The 23,042-nt window shown below is 37.9% G+C and overlaps 2 protein-coding genes across 2 annotated transcripts; one reads left to right on the top strand and one right to left on the bottom strand.

The window, feature by feature from the left end:
• Positions 1-2,362: 2,362 nt before the first annotated feature.
• Positions 2,363-10,398, bottom strand: LOC112557292 (translocation protein SEC62-like). The gene is given in 10 exon segments (XM_025227056.1): positions 2,363-3,756; positions 4,194-4,313; positions 4,789-4,821; positions 4,824-4,851; positions 5,344-5,421; positions 6,474-6,593; positions 8,315-8,453; positions 8,882-8,987; positions 9,568-9,676; positions 10,262-10,398. Coding segments are annotated over 10 exon segments (1,221 nt in total). The 5' UTR covers positions 10,304-10,398; the 3' UTR covers positions 2,363-3,310.
• Positions 10,342-19,527, top strand: LOC112557293 (ubiquitin-conjugating enzyme E2 J2-like). The gene is made up of 8 exons (XM_025227057.1): positions 10,342-10,443; positions 13,047-13,176; positions 13,779-13,819; positions 14,299-14,401; positions 16,165-16,255; positions 16,468-16,515; positions 16,859-16,939; positions 17,367-19,527. Exons 2-8 carry the CDS (start codon positions 13,052-13,054, stop codon positions 17,601-17,603), a joined length of 726 nt encoding a protein of 241 aa, XP_025082842.1. The 5' UTR covers positions 10,342-10,443; positions 13,047-13,051; the 3' UTR covers positions 17,604-19,527.
• The last annotated feature ends 3,515 nt before the right edge of the window (positions 19,528-23,042 follow it).

Below are 23,042 nucleotides of genomic sequence, written 5' to 3'. Positions count from 1 at the left end.
CTGAGACCCTACCTAAGACAGTCCTCCAGGGGTGTATAGTAAGATGTCGTGGTAGTAAGCAAAGGCAAACTGCAAGGTAAACATCAAAGAGTGGACAGGCTACCTAAGGTGTACAAGACGAGCCTCGAAGGTGGGCCATCGATGCTGCTACATCACGTTCCTCCATCCCCACCCCACCAACGACTAGTACCGGCGGAAGGAAATGATGATGATGATGATTGCTAACCTACATCTTGCTACAATGCAAGTACATGTACGTGTATTCACACTTGAGGGGCTCTCTCTGCTCACCGCTATTGAGCTTTTGTGTGATCCTAGTTGATAAATATTTCCCTCTCCAGTCTTCACTGAATCAGAAATATTTCTTTTGTCTATGGACAATTGTAGACTATCTATGGTTGGTGTATCTTGCTGTCAAGAGTGTTTATTTTCTCAAAGATTTTCAGTGGCCCCATAAAGGGCTACACGTAACACCACAGACCTCAAGACGCATGTTTGTTTAAAAGGTTTCAGTGAGTTGGAGACATGACAACTGTTAGTTGGGCATCTCGCAATATCCCAAGGCTTTCTCTGTGTCCATATTTGTAGCTCTGTATTTCGAGATTTGGGGGCATAGTATCTAGCACTGTGCTTTAATCAGAAGGAAAAAAATGCGTTCCACTATTCCTTCAAAGGAAAGCCATTCACTGTTGATTCTTGTGAAAAAGCACAAAATGAAACAAACTGCTATTTCATCCTTTTTTATTCAACCTTTTTAAAGATTGTTTTGCTTCTGCACTTGGGACCAAAAGTCTATCTACAAATACCAATAGAAATAAAAGCACCCTTTGAGCATAGTGCTTATCAACATGAGTTTCTAACGAAACCATACTCACATGATTTACAAGTCAATGATGTTCTGCATACATCGCTAGATGGAGGACAATACAAAACTGACATATTCCAACTAAATTCAATGTTTTACAGATGACTACAAATCTCTGAGTCAGTACAGGATTATAAACCATGAAACAGAGAAAGGCAAAATGTGGAGGGAGGAAGAAGGCAGAATGTGGGGAAAAGGTCAAGAGGGAGAGAGCCTCTTCAACAGGCAGACATTTGAAATGCCAAAGTTTTAGTTTCTACACACCTGCCTCAACATTGTTGCTGTACCTAACAATTCATCCCAGTGTCTATTTATCTTCTGTGGAAACCTGAGGCACAACACAAGGACTTTGTTTATTAAGAAGCAAACCTTTTCAAGTCCGTACACATTTATTTGATGCTGTGTATGTATGTGACTGGCTGTTACTTTCCACTGCGGCCCACATGCTAATATGAGTTTGAGACCCCTGTTCTACCCAAAGACAGCAACTATGGCTATATCACCTCAAGCCAGCCAGCCCTGTAAACAGATGTCACAAACGGAGAAAGAACAGCGGGCCCAAGATGTGAGCTGAATCCAGGACAGACACCTTTGCTGTATTAGTGACAGGCGCTAAGCATTGCACCACCAGACGCCCTTTTCTGGAAGGTAGTGGGGGAGAAATCAACATTTCATATACCATTATTTTTACATATATATATACCATTATATTTTTTTCTCTCTTCCTTTGTTCTACGTCTGATGTACCTCATGTCACCAGTCTACAAGGTATGTCAAACAGACAAGCATATCTAAAACCTATGACCTCTGCAGCATAAACTAAAACAAATGTCTACAACCTATCATATCCTGTAATTTTAGCAAGGAAAGACATGTCATACAGACAAATGACAGTGTAAAAGAAAGAAGACCTTGTGGATAAATTTGTTTCTTAGTGGTCAGAAGATTAGTAAATAGCTAAAGTTATACAGAAATTTCCATGAACTTAGGCCAGCAAAGTGGATTGTTTGACCTTAAGACATCCACAGAACACATGTTTAAGCGTGGCTCTATGAATGCAATGACTAAACCATTAACCCAGTCTCTGCCAAGCACAAGAACACGTGACTAGAAAGGAGATGGGGAAGGACAGACAAGTGTGGAGACACAAAGGTGTTTTCTGCAGAAAAAGTGTGTGGACTCTATCCAGCTGCAGGTAGAAAATGACTTGAGATTGAAGGGATTGATTGCCCACCCTCTATAAGTTCAACACTCTTGTGATAGAAACTACCAAATGCTTCATATCAGATCTACATCACAATACATTCAAATGAACACATGAAAGTTTCCCACCCTAGCACATAGCTAAAGTCAACAATGCACAGTCCTCATGCTCTGTGCACAGCATATAATAATAATAAGTGGAAATTTATAAAGCTCAATATCTCCGTCAAAGGCAGACTCACTGCGCTGAACAAGATCACAAAATATGATCTATTAATTACTTTGAACCAGTGATTTTAACTAAGCAGTTTGTTTTTTTACTGTGCAAATATTTCAAAATATAAAGTATGATAATTTCCTGTAAAAACATAATGTTGGTGATCCACATCTTTAATGGACTTTAAAATCAGTTTTTTTATACACAGATTTATTATCACCACAATTCAGGCTGTCACCTTTTAAGTCTATGTCTAGTTTAAGTCAGCTGTCTAGCTGACCTACACTGCCACATGTTGCAAGCATATGAATAATTTATTGCAAAAATAAAATGCAAGATGTTCCCATTTTTGCCCAAAGTTTGCTGGTCTTCTGTCAAGTATGCATCCTTCTCAACCCAGTTTATTAGCAGATGATTGTTACAGTAAGTTACCAACATCACCCAGAGTAATAATGCACAAAAACTATAAACCATATTCTCCAATCATGAACTAAGTGCAGCAGTAAGATTGCAGGGTGTGAGTTGAGCGAACTGACAATCCAATCAGAACTGCCAACGTTTTCCTGATTTCAAAATGGTGGTAACAACTCCACTCCTTGTCAATTAGTGATTGCAGATAACACCCAGAAATTTAAAATGTGGACTCACAAATTAAGTAAAAAAAACACATCTCTCTCATGTAGTGAGGCTTCTTACATCGCTTGCATCTTAAAATACCTTTTTCTGCAACCTCTTTACAAGAAGATTTCCACCTACTCTGAAATGTGCTTTTTTTCAAAATCTATTTCAGTCTTAAATCATGACCAACAAATTTTATCTGCAGACATCTCTAGTTTGACATTATTAGCTTAGTACCTATGGTTAGGTACAGCATAGGTTTAACGTTGACCTACTGCACTTTGACTTGTGATTCTTAGCAACAATGGCTCATGGTTCCCCTCCCCCCCAACACACACACCTTATTTATTCCTCTCATTGTGCTAATCATCATCCTCATTCTCTCTTACATTGTGATCCCTTTTCAGTCAATCCCCCTCAGCAGATCCATTTTGCTCCTCCTCCTCCTCTTCTTCCTCCTCTGGACCATAATCTTCCTCCTCTCCATGGTCTCCATCCTCGCCGACATCACCCTGACTTTCCTCATTCTCTTGGTCTTCACCATCTTCTTCTCCATCTTCCACATCGCCGCTGTCAATCATCTCAAACTCCTCCTGCTCGCTGCCAGATTCCTCCTTGTCGCTGGACTTATCTTTCTCTTTGACTGCAACCCTGGATGATCCTTTCGATGATTTCTTTGAGGACTTCGTAGGCTTTTCTTTACCGCTGCTGGAGTCCTTTATTTTTGATTCATGTTTGTAAAGGGGTCGAAAAGATTCCAAGAATCCTACATCTTCTGTGAGGTTTGGAAGAAGCCAGAAGTGATGCTTCCCCATTGTCAATACCCAGATGATACAGAAAAGGATGAGGCGTACTGAAACCACAAAAGCATGAAAACCTTTAAACTGTGAATAATCTTCTATGGTATTTCTTACTTTTTCTTCACAAATGTAAGCAGAATGAATACATTTATATATGATGGACATTCAAAAAAGTAAAAGAAATATTGGGAAAAATCTTATATCCCTTCTTGTCCTATCCCATAATCACTACATTTAATCAGCATAATGTCAATCTTTTTTATTTATGACTCATAAGCTCTCAAAAAAATAAATGAAAGGAATCCACTGTATTTTTGATTGGTTGTGGGGTGGAGAGATCTACTTGTAATAAATCTAAAACCTATCACAGTGAGACTTGTTAGATCTATGATGACTATATACTTGCTAATAATTTGCTTTCTGACCCAAAGGAAGTATCTACTCGTGACATGTTTACTAGTTAACAAACAAGCATATGATAAATACTCACTGACAACCAGGGACAAAATGAAGCCCACAAAGCCAGCAGCTGCCAGACTGAGATAATAGACACCAACCCGCACCTCCTCTGGCCACAGCGGGAACAGACACAGAGCAATGGCTCCCAAGACTGCACAGAAAAAAGCTTCACTGATGTACTACTTACATCTAACAGTTCCCAAGACACTGGTGTCTAGCTGGCCACCTCTACTACTGTTGCACTTATCACATTTAGACTCATGAATATTTCATAATTACCTTTATTGTTTCTACCAATATCTCAGGCTATATCAGAGCCTTGAATCCTAACAATGAGTCACAGGCTCTAGGATAGGGCCCAAGTATGCCTCCATAATTTCTCCTCAACTCTTGAATGTTTTTACCCAAGTGGTGTAGTGTAATAGTTCCAAATTTCTGACAGTGGCAATTTTCCTGATGTTCAAATTTGAATAATAAACCAGGACACAATGAAATAAAACACAAAAAAAGACACCAACACTGTCAGTGATATCTAGGCATTTACACATGTCAAATGCTTGCCCAGAACTATAAAGAGATACACCTTTAAGTTTATCTATTTTTAAAAAATACTTGCTTAAGCTTACCTATCAAAAAGCCAATGATGAATGTTTGGCATTCACTGGGTCATAAATCCAAACATAAATGTTCTGCACAATACAAAACCTTGTCCTTATGTACATATGCATGTGTGAGTGCTCATAAATATTTCACATACAAAATAAAATATAAAAAAATAGAATCTGAGGCTTAAAAAGTATATTTATTAAACTCCACCTTCAAAGGAGAATGGAAAAAGGTAAACATAAAGACGTGGTTTTATGAACATGACTAAATTTTAAATACCCAAAAATGCTTCATATGTCAATAATTCCACTCTTAATGTAAGAACTGTAGAAATGTAAACCTGTAAACTGCAAAAAACATTGGACTAACAATAGCCATAATACATTTAATAAGTCAAAAGTGCAATTAGTTTTCAAGATTCTAGAAGCTGCAAATTAGCCTTACTTAATTTAAACACAGGATTCAAAAGTAGATGCTTCTTGCTAAACAAGTGACAACATAGTAATAACATCAAAAGAACCATGTTGTGGTTTTTTTTAATCACAAACATCCTCACAAAATAAATACTTGCATACCTCTTCACCATCCAGAAATCTTTGATCATCAGACATTACAAGCTTTAGTCTTTTTTCTTTCTTCTTCTTTCCTTCCTCCTGGAAAAAAACTCACAGAGCTATCATACCAATGATCTTCAACTTCGGAGTCCACTGAAAATCTAAACACTCATTTAAATTCAAATAAACAAATACTGAGAACACACACAAAAAAAAAGTTTAATTTCTCTTCATTTCCAAGGCATAATTGCGAAACATTGTACTATAAATTTCAGTCTATTGAGAACACCTGTATTTAAGCCACACCCACTAAATTAAAAAATAAATCTCTACTTTTTCACAAATAAGCCGCATTCTATGCATTTTGTCTTGTTTTTGACATGATGAGGGTGTGTGCTTAAGCAAATGATCTGAATACTTCAATTATATGCAGCTTTAATTTTAAAAATGTAAAGTTAACGCCGTAACAACTTGAGCAATTAACACTAACATGGAGCTCATTGAAAAATTAATGAACAGTAAACACTATGTTTTGAGTTACAGAGAAGCTAAGAACAGACAAGGGTGTGATGCTCCAGGAATTGGGAAAATCCGCAAACAAATCACATTGCTGTTTAAACCACAGGATTTAAAGCTGGAGGGAAAAATCATGGCTTATAATCCGAAATTTATAGTACTTTATGATAATACTGATAAAACCCAGAAATCACACAAACTGACTCTGCAAGACTTTTTGGTTCTCATTATCACAAAATGAAACCTGTTTTTAAAAAAAAATGCTTGAAAGGAAAAGATCAGGCTAACACAGCCTGAGAGCCAGAAATAATGTTGTGAGTAGCTCACAATGCCGATGGCCAGAAATTTAGCTCAGGGCATCCCTTTCTTTCCACTATGTTTTTTTTTAACCTTCCCTGATAAATTAATACCTATTACTACTGGGTGGAAATTTTAAATATTTCAGTTTAGGGCCAAACAAACCAACAACTTCTTCTCTAAAATTGAAAACATCAGCCATACCGCTATGGAGCTTGGTCAAATAATTTGTTAAACTATATATTAAGACTCTAACTGTCAACTACTGCCAATGTTTGCAAGCTTGATAATATAAACACTTTGTATTCAGAGCCCAAGACAACAAAATTTATATTTACCTTCTTCTCTTCTTTTTTCTCTTCCTTCTTTTCTTCTTCCTTCTCCACTAGTTCTAGTTTGGCTGCCTCCCCTTCATCCTTCTCTTTTTTGCTTTTCTTATCCTTCTTGCTCTTTCTCTCCTGAAAAAAAAAAATTTCATGTTGTAAAATATCTGTCTTCAAGTACTTACCAGATGATATAACTATATCGAAATATTACTCTCAAGCTACCCAGTTGCAGCTGTCTACTTCCAATTGGCCAGGAATGACTAACGAACAGCAAAAACACAAAATCAGCCAACTCAAATCCCACACACACCACCTAATCGCTTCTTGTCTGGCTGGTTTTCAGCTGGACTAATAAAGGACCCAGAGAAGGGAGGTGGGAGGGAACTAACTATCATGTCATTTGGTAAGTACTCAAAGAAATTTTACAACCAAAAATGATACTTCTTTGTACTGTACCTGATGACATGACTATGGAAAAAAGATAAAAGGTGGAGGGAGTGGTGGACTATACAGGAAGTAGTCTATTGCCTCAGTTGCAAAAAAAAAAAAAAAAAAAAAAAAAGAAGACATGCCTCAATTCCAGCCAGGCTGCAGACATGAGGTCACCCCTAGATTGAGCTACTGAGGAGTCATACTGCTTGTGACATGCTGAGCTACCAAGACATTACTGACTGCGTCCAGAGTCAGAGTGAGCTGCAAGGTCTCTCAGATAGAACCTGGAGTTGGATTGCCAGCCTATAGCCTCAATGATGTGAGGGCTATATTTCAAGAAAAGGCTAGGCTGGTAGCTACAATGCAGGGACAAGGCATCTACTGCATATGCAGATGGGTCCAAAACCCCAACAAAACAGATTTGCATCCATACAGACTAAAAAGCTCTGTCAGTTCCTTGAGGGGAACCCCTGACACGAGCCATTTGCTGTTGCCTCATCTCAGCATCCATCAAGCAACAGCTGCTGATCTGGAGACAACGTCATCCAGACAGCCAGAAAGAGGACACCAGTGGGACAAGAAAGCTATATGAATGAGATGCATGCAAAGCCTTCCCAAATGAAGCAAACTGGCCATTGCATTCATGGTGGCCTCCAAGCCCATAAATGCTCCTGTTGAGGCAAATTATGCGTACTTGTATGTCTTATCTTGCTGACGCTGAGCTTGAAAACCTGACTGCAGGGTCAAGTATAGGAGCTAAGGCAGGGAAAGTGCTATACTGTCTCTGCTTTCTTCTGAGGGAAGGAGGTACTGCAGCTTCTCATCAAGGCAGGGACAAGCCAGGCACTAGGTCCGCAAACCCCATAACAGCTTGTGGCCTAGGGTGGATGACTATAACAAGTCCCAGTTCATGGCTTTGGGGGATAAACTAGATGCTTCCCAGGCCAGGGGTGGGCTTTCCACCCGGCAACTACACTCATCTGAATTCCCAGGAGAATGAAAGCATAGAGTTGCGACCAGGTTATACCTTCTTCCTTCAGTGGACTGGAGGGATGTCCTTCAACAGCCTGGCCATCCACTCTGGTCAACAGTAGATTTGTGAAGGCCAAAGAGTCAGGAACTCTTCTTAAGTGAGAGCTCCCTGCCAGAATATCAACCACCGTAAGAGTGGAAATATTGAGAAGCCAAGCACTGACTGAAGGTATGCTCAGTGGATGAATGTCTCTGACCTCAAAGTTTAGCCAAAACTCTGTCTTAATGTCTCAATTAAAAAGAGGGGTGAAAGTACCACCTGGTCCTATGGTAGAGTAAGAAATCCCTTGTAACAAATGCTCAGCATATCTGTGAATAAAAACAAAGGCATATAGGTAGTTTTTTTTATTATTATTCATTGATTAAAGCCCAGTAACAGATTCACTCACTCTGATGTCATCTCCTGTTCCGGTATCCTCCTTTTCAGAGGCATCTTTTATTTTCTTTTTCTGAGACTTATCGCCCTTATCTTTTTCTCTGCGGCGCTGGATTTTGTCTGCACGATGGAAGAGCCCTTTCTGCAGCAACCTATCTCCAGAATATGGAAATAAGAACACAAGCATTTGTTGTAAACAAGTTCATGGGTATTATGTCATTAATGAATTTTCTTTTGTGTAAAATCTGCTGGGGATTCCCCACCCCCCCTGATGGTTTTCAATAACAGCCGTTAAGAAGTTCAAGGTGTTGTACATGTACAAGTGCAGTAAAACAAGTTATCAGATAACAGAACCTCCAAAATATTTCTGTATTAAAAGTGAGTGCAATGAGTGCAATCTCACCCCCATTCAGCGCACATGACTGACAGTTGTTTTTACGATCCTGACAGCACATGACCATTGGAGTCAAGCTAGCAACACTTGTAACTTTGGGAAGTCACATCAACTTGCCCATGCTGCAGTACTGACTGTCAGTGCTTTATATTCATTTAACCCTTTAAATACATTATGTACAATTACCTTTGAAGATAGCTGACACAGGAATTTCTATTGTGAAACAGTGCATCACGAGGATTTCTGGATGCTGACCATTTGGACTCTAGGAGGGCATCTACTGCTGCTGTGGCTGTCAAACCAAAACCTTATTATTTGTATTTATAATTTAACTGCAAAAGGGGTGGAGGCAATAAAGTAGAACTGAGCACTGCTTATGTATCTTAGGTTGTTACAGGTTTCATTTAAAACAGGGTTTAAAATCCTTTAAATTAGTTTTGGCTAGGAAATAAGTGGGTGTCTCCATGCAAGGAAAAAGAACTCAAACTGTTGAACAAAACAATAAAATCTGCAATACAAGCAAAAACAAAAAAAACAATTGTTCTAATTTCACAAAGAATGCTAATATATGGCAGCAAAAAGATGTAAAATCTAGCAATAAAGCTGAAATTGAAAAGCTGAATTCCACAAAATTGTAAATATGACTTCTGTAAATAAAAAGAAAGAATATGTTTAAAGACTTATCTAAGCTAGCATACACAACCAACTCACACACACGTAATACAAATATCCTTGCATATGGACTGACTGCAAAAGCATTGAAATGGTAATATATACTAAACCACTTTCACAAATTACCTATTTAAAATGCAATCTGAAAGACTGCAAATACAACAGTCCCTTAATCAAACTTAGAAGACTATTTTACATACCAAAAAAACAATGCACTTCCATGCTGAGAAGTTTTCCTTCTCGTGTAGGTACATTGAATCTAAGAAATCTTGCCACAGCATACTCCTCTTTAGTTGGTTTGACTTCACTCTGTTTCATACACACATAGAGTTTTAAACTGTCATAGTGAAAGACTGGTCAATCCTAGTAAAATGGTGCTATAGGAATACCAATATTTTTATAAACATTTCAACTCTTTGCTTTCTACTGCGTAATTCCCCCATTTTTACTCTTCTCTTTCCCCGATTTGATAACAGAGATGGTGGTGATAATCGATAATCGACAATGCAGCAATGACAGTCTACGATGTGACAATGCTGACACTGATTTCCATGACGTGTCCCATTAATTGTAACGTTTTCAGCCTATACTTTAATTTTGTAATGGCCTTAATGCAACAAGTTAAACGATATGTCAACGATATGTGTGGTTATCAAGTTCAAAAAATACGACATAAAACAGTCGAAAACAAAAATGTACGTTATTTATGAAATGAAGAGGTTTGTTAAAGTTTTTTGTCTGCTGTACCGTACTGACTATCGACATATGGGGAGGTACAACGATACTTAACAACTAATCGAAAATTTTAGATTGACACATTTGAAACTTTGTTTTTGAATACATGCATTTCTCTTTTTGTTCTTCTATACAAATATAAAATCAACGCAACTGTACCTCATCTAATTTTCGTCGGTTTTTCCTTCTTTCTGCGGCCATGACTGATGATGTTATTATTGACCTCGTTACTCCTAACCGGAAGTTGCACAGTTATGTCCCCTGCTGTTCAGTGTTTCCTGTGCCAACTACAATAGCGAGAAAACATTACATCACAGCTCCGCTCAGTTATTACAGATAAGGTTGGATGACATGTAATTTATATTATTATTTAACTAGAAACAGACCAAGAGTGACAGTTTGGTGATCAGTTATGTAATGATTGGTTTACTATTTTTCCTTACCGAAGTGGGGAGATATTTATAGCACCACTTTATACTAATATCTTCATTACGACGTTCAAGTTTCTTTTTCCATTTGGTATCTGGACCTGAACTCATTAATTGGAAAGTAGATATGTACGTGTTGTAATTAGCTAGTGAAGAATCACAGCTGTGCGTATACTTTGTAACCCGTCGTCCTCCTGCAGTTGCCTTTTCATCCAGAAGTTCTATTTTAATCTTGATCTTGCAACCCACCCCTAAAAAACAAATAAAATTAGGAAATATGTTCTGGAGAGAATGAAGGTGAGCTTAAGTATAAGTTCTCACAGGAAGGAGGACATTGGCTGCAAACGATGATGAAAAGGTAGAAACATTCAGTGAGTTTTTCACCAGTGTTTTTACACAAGATGTGAATAGTATGCCTATCCTGAGAGAAGGCTTTTATTCAAGGGAAGCATTCTTGGTGGCCATAAGAACTACATTTTTAGCCGTTCAAGAATAGCTGAGGGATTTAAACCCTTACTCTCAAGGTCTGGAATTAATACCCCTGAGGGTTCTGAAAGAATTGAGTGTTGAACCAACTGTTCCATTATGCTCTTAAATTAACAAGTCATGGGATTTACCAGATGATTGGATGACAGCAGAGGTAATAGAGGAACTAGTCTGAACCTGGTAATTATAGATCATTAAGTTTTTACATGTATTATGTGTAAGGTTTTGGAGAGAGTGAATAGAGAGGTTCTAGTGAAACATTTTGTTGGCAACAGAATGTGTACAATATGGCAGTATGATTTAAGAGATAAAACACCTTGCATGACACTTGCTCAAAGTCATGGAGGATATAATCTTATTATTAGATGAGAGCAAGGATGTAGACAACCTATGCTTTTATTTTAGATAGGCTTTTGATTCTGTACCACATGAGGAACAATTGGCCACGTATGGAGTTTGTGGAAATTTGCTTAGATTAGAAGATTTTTAATAGAACATGGCATGGCAAATCAGATGGTTGGCATTATTAAAAATACATTTTTTAACAGGGTTATTTTAGAAAGTGTACAAAGCATTTGTGTGTTCAAATTTGAAATATATTTATGTGATTTGGTGTCTGTTCCTCAAAAGGTAATCAATATTAGTGGACATTTTTCAAAGACCTTCTATTACAGTGCTAGCAAAATCTAAAGCAACGTCTCATTCTGATAATTGACATACTTAAGACTCCTTTCTCTGAAGATAAGGAGAATTAGAGGAAAACTGACAGCATGCAGATTTTTATGACTATGTAGAGGTGACATAGACCTGTTAGCATGTACATAGAGACAACATAGACATGTTAGTAGGTAAGAACAAAGAACTCCATGATCTTACCAGAAGACTGACAGTTTGAACACCTATTGAGTGGAGACCAGTAATGATAAGAGGCTTTGATGGTGGGGTTAAGTGCTAGATAAATCATCATCAGCACACCACTTGTCCTTCACATCACCTTCAACATGCTGTGTCCCCCGGTATAATTAATGGTTGCAGTTTCAAATTGATTACGGGATTTACCAAGCATAGACTGAAAGATGATTGACAGGTCTTGACAGATACATATTCACACTCCTAAGGAGCATGCTTTTAGTGCCAAAGAACAAGAATGAAACATGGACAGCAGATGAGGGACAGGAAAACAGACTAATAGCATATGAACTATGAAAGAATAAGCAACAGTACAAATGATAAATAAAAACAAATACAGAAAATGTAAAGAGGAACCAAATAACAAAAATCATGATACTTCATGATATTGCAAAAGGAAGACAAGCAGGGAAAAAGGACTAGCATTGTGGGAAAGGTTATTAGGAGTAATATTTATGGAAGATGTGTGTTTTTAGTGCACATTTAAAGGATTTAATAGTGGGTAGTTAGTGGATATGGAAAGTGAGAGAATGTTATTGTTTCGTTGCGCAAGAACTAAAAAATTCTGTGGCCATATGTTGTTGTTCTGGTGATAGGAGAGTAAGGAGACGAGGAACTTAGTTGTCTAGCTGGAATGTAAGGGAAGAGATCAGAGAAATAATCGGCTAAAAAAATCGCAGGTGTTAAGCAAATGGATTTGTCAGACTGTTAGTTCTTAATCAGAAAGCGACATTCATTCAAATAAGTATGAGAGACCATGCTTATCTCAGAGGTTAGCTTTTTTTGGGAAGGCGGTGCCCATCTCTTCATTGTTGCTTTTCATTCCCCAAACTTCTGTGGGGTCAATAAAATATTCAACAGCTGGGTCACCACCCTTAGATCTTCATCAACAATATGTGCTGGCTAGACTAATGTTTAGACCAGACTTGGGCAAAGGCCAGCCTCCTGTCTCTGACCGGCCCGCCCGCCAGTATATATACTATATAAACAGTATTGGGTAAAACTGAGTTAACTATATTAGTCCGGCCCTCTGAAACCATCCCAATTTTTCATGCGGCCCCTTGGGAAAATTAATTGTCCACCCCTGGTTTAGACTGTAATTGTGGATTTCTTAATTGCAGTAATTATGATGTCATCAAAGCGAATTAACCCAACAGCCACAGCCAGACTCAAGCAAGACTACCTGCGCATCATCAGGGATCCTGTTCCATATGTCCAGGCTGTACCTTTGCCATCAAATATTTTGGAATGGTAATGAAAATCTTTCAACTATTATAGATAACTGCTTTGTGCTTTTTTAAGAAATGTTATTGTTCCTATTGTGAACAGTTGCTGAGTTGAACAGTTTTCAGTGCTTTGTTGCTACATTTTCCTATGCTAGATTTTGAATCTGTGCATATAAATGTTACCAATGCTACATTTCCTTGCTCATCTATTTCTCTTCCTAAAAGGGAACCATAGGGACAGTGCTCTTTCTATGTCTTGTCTGGATTAATTTATCTGTCTCATTTCCATCATGTGTACCAGCCCTAGCTGTTCCAAGTTGCTAGTAACCCTTGAATGTATGAGGTATGCTTGGACAGTTGATTATTCAGAGGTGTGTGATGTTTGGGTGTAGATATTTTGTTAATGTCATGAGCTTTTCCATCAGGAAGAGGGAAGTAAATAATAAATATTTATGATATTTATTACCACCATTTGATAGTTGTTTCAAGAGCAGTTATGGAAACTTCCTTTCATTAGTCCTAGTTTATTTTTTAATGTTTAAATTAATAATTGAGGTGCAAGTTTTGCTCCTGCTTTTGCAAAAGACCAAAGGATACATCTCACATTGCTCAAATTTTTCTATGCAGGCATTACGTTGTAACAGGGCCAGAAAATACACCATATGAAGGTAATTTTCAAAATGTAAAGTTTTTTGTGTGGTTTTATTAGGTATTTAAATCAGGAATAACATTTTACCTGAATCTGTGAGATATCTCCATCAAATCTGATTAACATGATTTTGTCTGATTTTATAAACAAAACTTAAGACTGTTTTGGTTTGTTTTAACAACTTTCAGTTCTTTCCCTTTCTCCTGCATTCCTTTCTATTGCATCTTGCTGTGAGGTTCTAGCATATCCAGTCTGGTTCTCAGTCAGTTCACTGGTTTGCTTTTTGTATAATATACTTGGAATTATTTTTTTTTTAAAAACATTTATACAAGTTGGCTAGCTATTTGGTCTTGTGCTTTCATGGTTGAAGTAGAACTGGGCATAAAAATTCCTAATTTTCATATATTATTTGCTTTGTATTTGAGTCAGAATGAAAGATGTTTGTCTTCAGATTCCAGTTTAGTGCTTCCCCAGTAATTTTTTGAATCTTTTCTTTAGGAGGCATTTACCATGGAAAACTTGTGTTCCCTCGAGAATTTCCCTTTAAACCTCCAAGTATCTACATGATAACACCAAATGGAAGGTTTAAGTGTAACACAAGGTAAGCATGGCTTTCACATCTTTATTCTTATTTACTCCACAACAAGAAGAGTACAGTCAGAGCATCTTTACATAAAAAAAAAATACTGGAACTGGAATATTTAAACAACAACATTTAATACTAATACTTTAATGTTTAGTTAGTTTAGTTTATTCCTTGTTACTCCTCAAGGAGCATAAGGCTGCAACAACACCTCGCCATCAGACCCAGTATTGGGCAGCCCCCCTCAGTTGGGCCCATGTGGTTCTAGTATCCTTTGCCTCACTTTCTGCTGTTCTTTTCCAAGTCTGCTTTGGTCTCCCAACTCTCCTCTTTCCCTGAGGATTCCAGTCAAGTGCCTGCTTGGCAATGGTGTCAGGTGGTTTACGAATGGTGTGTTCTATCAGCCCTATTTGTGTTTTTTGATGTCTTGGTTAGTGGCATTCTGGCTGGTTCTTTTCCACAGGCTGCTGCTGGAGATCTTTTCAGGTCACCTTATTCCCAGAATATGGCGTAGGCATCAGTTGGTAAAGGTCTGGAGCTTGTTGATGGTGTTTGTCACTCTCCAGGTTTCAGAACCATACAGTAGGACAGCTTTCACATTGGTGTTGAAGATGTGGGTCTTTCTGCAGAAGGATGATGCTCGGGAGTTCCAGATGGGAGGTAGGCTGTTGAAAGCATGCCTGGCCTTGTTGATGCGGCTTTTGATGTCATCATCTGCTTCACCATCCTTGTTGACAATGCTTCCCAGATACTAAGAGCGATCTGTTTCCAGGATGTTCTCTCCTTGAAGTTGGATTGGGAGTTCCTGCTTTTTGTTGATTCTCATCACTTTAGTCTTCTTTCTACTGATCTTTAAGCCAGTCTTCTCCACTTCCTCTGCTAGCTTACTCAGTTTGGTTTGTGCATGTTGCTGCCGATGAGATAGGAGACTAATGTCGTCTGCAAAGTTCAGGTCACCTAGCTGTTTGGTAAAGGTCCACTGGATACCAGTGTTGTTGTCTTGGGTTGTCTTTCACATGATCCAGTCTATGATGATCAGGAAGATTGTTGGTGATAATCTGCAGCCGTTTTACACCGGTCTTGATTACGAATGATTTAGTGAGTTGCCATTGTGGATAATCTGGCAGGACAAGTCTTTGTACAACCCCTGGATAATGACCTCATCCACCATCCTTACCTGACATTCCACTAGCAACTGAACAACTTCATGTCAACACCAGCCCTACCACTAAGACAGAAATCATCAAAGCTATCCAAAGCATTGAAAGTGGCAAAGCAGCAGGCTTGGATGGCATACCCCTAGAAGCATTAAAGGCAGACCCAGAAACAACAACAATTTTACAGCCCCTCCTACACAAGATCTGGGAACAAGAGCTAGTAGACCAACAGACTGGAAACTAGGCCACCTGGTGAAGTTACCAAAGAAAGGAGACCTTCCCCATTGCAACAACTGGTAGGGAATCATGCTGCTGTCCATCCCCAGCAAAGTCCTGACATGGATAATACTAGACTGAAGAAGGCATTAGACAAGAGAGACCATATAAGCAGATTCTTTTCACACATTGTTGCAGGTTGAGGTCATAACCTTCTAAGTCTTCATATGATCATCATATTGCTTTTTTTTGTGAAAAGATATGCACATCTGTGCCATCATTTGCACCCAAACTGACTTGTGGGTTCAAAATTTTTTTAGTTTTGGATTAGAGGTGTATGCATGCTTGATGAAGTGTTGGCACTTTATTTCATGGTGCCACATATGAAAGTCTCTGGTCTTTTCGCAGATTATGTCTGTCAATAAGTGACTTCCACCCAGACACATGGAACCCAGCTTGGTCTGTCTCTACCATCCTTACTGGACTTCTGAGCTTCATGGTAAGCTAGAACACTTTTTTACATTAGTTCTGACAGTAGCGACCAAGGTCCAGCATATCTGCTTTTTAATGCTCACAGTATTAAGTTATACTGTCAGTTATGCAATGGTATGATAGGTAAAATATGATACATTGGCCTTGTATATTATTTTGTTAAGGACATTTTCTGTCTTTGACAACAATACATTTATTTGCTTTCCTTTTTCTCAACAGCTGGAGAAGAGCCCAACATTAGGCAGTATAGAGACATCTACATATACAGTAAGTTATTGATGTTGCATGAAAATAAGATTGTCAAATCAAATGATAATAAAATATTTTTTAAGATAAATTGATGATGTATATTAGAACAGAGTAAATGCAGTTTGGGCATGGTACATGAAAAGGAGAAGATGAATACTGTTTTCTGAAGGTGTGATATGAGCTGGGTAAGTGTGTCTTATGATTGTATGCATACTACTCAGCTTGCAGATTTTTTAAAAATCAAATTGCTTGTTAGTCAAAAACAGCTACATACACAGTATTTACCATAAAGTGCGCAGGTACATACTTTGCATCATGAGTAAATCAGTGAAGCTTAGTTACATTTTGTATGATCTTTCAGAAACGACAGTTAGCAGCACAGAGTGGGCAGTTTAACCTTAACAATAAGCTTTTCTGTGAACTCTTCTCAGAAGTAGCAGAGGTGAGAATCCATTTGCACTTGCAGTCAGTATGTCAGAGAGAGAATGGGTCTCACAAACTGTTGAGATTTTAAGCACTGGTCCTAAAAGCAAGTGTACCATTACTTGACTTGTAATTGGAGTAGTTATCTGCCCTTGTGTCTTCTGAATTCTGTCTGGTTAATTTTCCTACTATTACTCTCAGTCACTTGACAGTCTTTTCCTTTTTCTAGATGAAGGCATTCCAAGACTTGATCAGTTTGTCCCTCATGCCAGTTTTTGATGAATCAGTTGATTCTTAGAGAAAACATTTAATTTGCATTGTTTGTATGCCTGATCTTGGGTGCCTACGTATCTACCCCCATAAATTTGCTCATGTTTGGTGTGCATGTATATCTGATGATGTATGGCTATGCATAAACCACAAATTTACTCGTCTGTGATGTCCAGGACATTAGAAAGGAGCTGCGGCAGAGGGATGAGGAGATAAAACAGTCGATGGACACGGCAATCACACGATCTTCATGCCCAAGTATTGAGTTGCCGGTCCCTAAACACAAGCCACAACCCATGATTCCTCACAACCAGGGCTTCTTAGGCAGTGCCCTTACTAATGTCTTTGTCATTTTGGGTTTTGCAGCTTTTGCGTTCACAGTGAAGTACGTTCTGAGAAATGTTGTGGACTGAAGCCCACATAATGTCAACATTCTCAGTTTTGCAAGGATGTAAATGGCTTTATTCTTCATCCTTGAACTTCACCTCAAAACAAAAAGAAAAAAATGGATGAAGAAACTTGTTGTGATGCGGCCATTATTGCACCAGGACTTTGTTGATAGCTTGATTGATGAGGGTGAAGTTGAGAGTGCTATAAGCAGAAATAATTTCCATTTTGTTTGTATTTCTGCCTCTTCTGGCATTTTACACTGTTACAGTTGTTTAAACATACAGATTACAGATATGTTATTTACTTCTGACATAATCATCATTATCATCATCATCATCAGTTAGTTTATAAAGCATGACACCCTTGCCAAAGCCAGGGACTGATCTTTACAATAAACCAAAAAAAGTCAATTAAAGAGACAAAATGTCCCATAAAGCAACCAGAAACCAAACCTAAGGCTCATAAAGGTAATGACAGCACTTGGACACACAGACACATGAGCATTTGTACAGATTTCTCCATATTATGTTACATGCACTGTCATATAACTATGCAACACTACTAAATTGTTGTCCCTGTCAGTAGTATAAACTTAGTCACAAACATCCCTCATCACAGTAAATGTAGAAGAATGACTTCGTACACTTCAATGGAAGGGTGAGAAATGTCATGATGATGCAGTCTTACATCTGTTTTGACCACAATGATACACACTTACAGGACAGTAATCTTGATTTCATAGAGGGTTTTTTAGAATCATGAAAACTGCCCTATTTTATAAATTATTCTGCAAATCATTTGGCATATTATTATTATTTACTGGCATTGCGAGGATGTGCTTTTTTCCACTGCTTCCTATTTAATCTGTCGAAGCTGACATTAGCTTAGATCATAGAGATCTTCCACTTGTTTTAGGATTTTTGAGAAGGGTTAGCATCCATTGAGTCAATAGGGCGATGAGAATTGCCCACCAATATGGTGCCCTGCAATCTGGTGTTCTACGTTAAGAGTGCCTACCAGGAAACTTGGTCCATGTTCATTATGTCAGTAAGAGAGGGGCCAAGCACTAAAACTACCCAGTCTCGGTGTCTTATGAAGTAAAAGTATACGGTTAAAAAGAGGCCTACAGACGGTGGAGAAAAAAAATGAAATGGATATATTAGCTCTAAATTTGATCTGTGGGAAAGATAATCTGCATCGCCAAAACTTATTAAATATTGTAATTTATAAGATAAGTTTCTTTACTATATTAGCACTTTCATAGTGTGTGAAAAAGAGATAGCTCAAGGACAGTTTGTAGTCTTTTCAGTTCTTGCTGATATTTGACTAAATGCTTTAAATGGAGCAATGTTAGCAAAAGTGGACTTTGTACATTTTTGTTTAGTAAGAGATGAATGCATGAGCTGTGTGCATGACTGCATTTGAATGTGTGAGGAATAACGATAAAAGTTACTACATTTAGCCTGTATTGTTAAACTTTTTTTTTTTATCTTGGATTGTTCAGGAGATGCTAACGGGGAAAAAATATATGTTGCATTCATGAATTTATTTGCTATTGAGATCTTGTGTTGAAAAAAAATAAAGCCTTCAAAAGCTGTCCCCCAACACCCCTTCCTAAAAAATAATGTGGTGGCTTTTTCTCCTTTTTGGCATATTTTCCCTAAAATGAAGCAGTTCAACCTTCACACTTTTTAGTTTTGCCACCATGTATTTGAGAATTAGGTGTGATGGAAATTCTTTATCTTTGGTTGACTTTTTCATCTATGATTATATTATGTTTTATGATATGCAATAAATGGGGAGGTTGTGAAATGACCTTTGTGGTGTCTGCTCTTTGGTGTCACAAATGCTCATGGCAAAGTTTTCACGCCCAGGTGAAAAGAGTCTTCACTTTACTAGACTATGTGAGACCAGCTGGACTTTGAGATAAAACTGTTTATGATTCTGTGCCATTTTTTTGTGTTGGTTTGCTTAACATCAGTAATTATTCACACCTTATATCTCAGAGGCTGGATCATGGACTCCTAATAAACCCTTAGGTCCTGTGTCTTTTTCTACAGTTTTTCCTCCATAACTGATATTTAAAGTGTGCATCAGTCATCGTTACTTTACCCAACACCACATAAATATACCTTTGACATTACACCATGGCACAAGAAAACCAAGTTTTTAAACGTTTAATAACTGTGATTAACTCATTCAACATAGGTATATCAACAAAACCAGGCCATAGCTATGAAGACGTTTGCATTGTGGGTGCAAATTGTAAGGGAAGAGCTAAAGTAAGAGGTACAGTTGCAAATGTCACCTGCCTGGCGGGTTACAGGCGAACGACAAAAAAAAAAAACAACCTGCCTGGCGGAACATTTAAAAGAAAAAGAGTGGAAGGATCACTCAGAAAAAAATGCTCAATACATAAATAGCTGGCAGAAATTAGACATCACTTTAGGGTTACAAACAATGTGCCACCTTTATGTATATACTAATGAAGCATCCCATGCCCCCAGTCAGCAAGTGTACTTTTGAAAGTGGTGGAAAATGAGGCCTTGCCTTCATCTAAAACCCATAAAAGAAATGTGTTAATCAAAAGCTTTTATCTTATGAATGAAAAAAATAGCTTTTTTGGTTCAGATTTTGAAGATTAGTGCCTTAAAATGAATTAAACCCACTCATTTAAAAATAATTTTGCACTTGAAACAGTCTTTCAAAGATGAAAAATGCAGGTAAAAAATCATTTCTTTTTTGTGGGGGTTCTCTACTGAAGTCCATAATTTTTGCCAGCGTACAGTTCATGATGCCCATGTGGGTGGTTAGTTACAACATCCATTTATTTATACAGTGCTTTATCTCCAGTCTCAAAGCCAGGTTTGGAGCACCTCTTTACATACACAACACAATTTACTCCAGACACTGGAGAATACCACCAACGGTCAGCACTGTAAAGAGGTGTCACATCCTGAGAAAGGGAGCAAACCACTGTCAGCGGTACAGGCTGCCCTAAACGAGCACTTCCATTACAACGGAAATACCCACTGGCATGAGTAATATATACTGTCATTATTCATACAGTATATATTATGTACTGCTGCTGGTTAAATAAAGAACATTGTTATATTAATAATCGCTTATTTAAATATTCTAGCGAGGCAATTCATGCACTGACCATTTCTGTCAGCAAAAATATTTTCTCTTCACATCATCCAAATTCTGCATCAGTATAAGCATTTCAAATATCCCAAAACAGCTGCAAGCTTATGAACTCCAAAACTCAGCACATGGGGATCTGAGTATAAGTAGTTATGAGCTGGCCAAACATCAGTTTGAACATTGAACATTGCTGAGTTTATCAGCCAGGAAAATTAACATTCACTTTTCAAGTAAACTAGTTCATTGGTTCATCAACCAACAAAATATTCACCATTTTAGTGAAACTGTTAATTTATCACCTGACAACATCAATATTCACCATTCTAGTGAATGTGAGTGTAAGTTGAGTCATCAGCTGACAACATTCACTGTTCTAGTAAGTTAATTGAGTTTAAGCTGATTTGCTGACAACATAAACATTCACAATTTTAGTGAAAAAGTTTACAATTTGAGCAGCTATCAGAGTAAACATTCACTGTTCCAGTGAAGCACTTCATTAACAGCTATCAGCATACACATTTACAGAGTACAGTAATTGGTAAACTGATCAGCTGGAAGTATAATTTTTTTAAAAACTTCTTCGATTGAAGTAGCTTATACATTAATAAACTGTTAGCACAAGTCTGCTATTCTAGACAATTCAATCTTTAAGCACTACACATTTCTCTACTGCCATGTGACATTATTCTTTCCCTTGGTGCCAAGGCTCTCTGCATGAAAGTTAGCAATCCAAGGGAAATAAGTCTGGCAAGTCTGCTAAAGATGACAGAATGAAAGTCAATGTTTCCTTGGAGAATTTCTGTCAGTATATGAAGTTACAGACGATTCTCCATAAATATGAAATAAAGCATAAAAAAGTGTTTCAGAAGGGCTTGGCTACTGAAGATGCAGGGGTTGAGTTTGCATCATATACATGGCAGAATACTTATTTTGACTGCACTTTGATGACTACCACTATTAAGTATAAGACATTATCTTCATTTCACATTTCTGGCATTGACTTTGTAAAGACTGTAAATGTTAGTACACTCAAATGTATGGAATATGGCCTGATGTGCACCAACACAGGCAAACATGAACACATGCATGCACTGGATGGCAGCAGTGTGACCCTGGGAAGCGTAGCTGACCACCCAGCTACCATGTGCCAGGCTATGAGTGGCTTGGAAAGTCCCAGATCATTTCGCGACAAAGAGATGGCAGAAAAACAGAAGCTATAGAGACAGCGCAGAGATGGAAGCAATCTCCCACCTTGCAAGTGAAGATCTGAGATAGGCAGTCTATGTAGCAAAGGAACATAATACTGGACACCCCAAGTTGTGTTGTCAAAGGGAAAAGTGCAAGCACCATCCCACCTACCTTTGTTACATTTGTCGCAGCATGAGCTAGTTCTTCAAACCTAATAGGGCCATAATCAAGTGGTGACAACATTTTTAAGTCATCGTAAACAGTGAAGTGTCTAAAAATTGAAATGTCTTAAGGTTTTTTATTTTTACACTTTATGCATGAAAATTGTAAACAGAACACCATAAGGGTCCATTTACAACAACATAAATTTCTGTGTCAGTAATGATCCATTATCTCAGATGGGTATGGTGCTTTGATGCTTCATGAGTTTCATTCCATGCTCTTTCAAATGAGAATGCAAGGCATTGCCTAATTAGTAATGCATAATCAAAATTGCACATGTTGGTCATGAAACTATGTTACCAAAGTTGTAACACAAAACATCATTTGCACGGTTTGGAAAACCCAACTCACAAAATGTGAGACAAGGATCAAGCAGGCAAACATCATACACATCATATGAAAACAATTCTGAATGAAAAATAAAAGGTTGTGGCAGGTAAACCCACACCAAAAGCATGGAACAATATGTGGCAGTAACATCTATCCAAAGACTGGCACAGGTAGGCAAGCACCACCCACCTGTTTACCATGATCCGATTCTGTAGAAATGAACTGACAAAGCACAAGTTTACCTGATAATATTTTGCTCATGCAGTATGAAAAAAAATTGGTGAATAGCAACCAGGCTTCAAAATTATATTGCTAATTTAAAAATCTGCAACCCAAGCTTTCCAACAAACCTCAGCTGACAAGTGTCTACAAAAGCATTTTCATTTTGATCATAATTAAAATTCACACTTAAAAGAATCCTGTACACCTGGTTCAATGCCAGTTCCCAATTTGAATAGATTACAAAGAAAGATAAATGTAAGGAGTCATTTACCCTAATGGCATAAGGGCAGTGAACATGTCTAAGGTAATGTATGTGAAAAGTGGACCAAACCCTTTCCTTCCACTACCTGCAA

The sequence above is a fragment of the Pomacea canaliculata genome, linkage group LG2 (assembly GCF_003073045.1).
Source record: "Pomacea canaliculata isolate SZHN2017 linkage group LG2, ASM307304v1, whole genome shotgun sequence".
Classification (NCBI taxonomy): Eukaryota; Metazoa; Mollusca; class Gastropoda; order Architaenioglossa; family Ampullariidae; genus Pomacea; species Pomacea canaliculata.
Note: the sequence above shows the minus strand (reverse complement) of the source record. Positions and strands in the feature narration are given on the sequence as shown.

Excerpts from the sequence above, each read along its gene's own strand:
- LOC112557293 (XM_025227057.1), top strand. The coding sequence starts at position 13,052 with ATGATGTCATCAAAGCGAATTAACCCAACAGCCACAGCCAGACTCAAG. Across the intron at positions 14,402-16,164 it reads AGGTTTAAGTGTAACACAAG|ATTATGTCTGTCAATAAGTG; the intron begins GTAAGCATGGCT and ends GTCTTTTCGCAG. Across the intron at positions 16,940-17,366 it reads TCTTCTCAGAAGTAGCAGAG|GACATTAGAAAGGAGCTGCG; the intron begins GTGAGAATCCAT and ends TGTGATGTCCAG.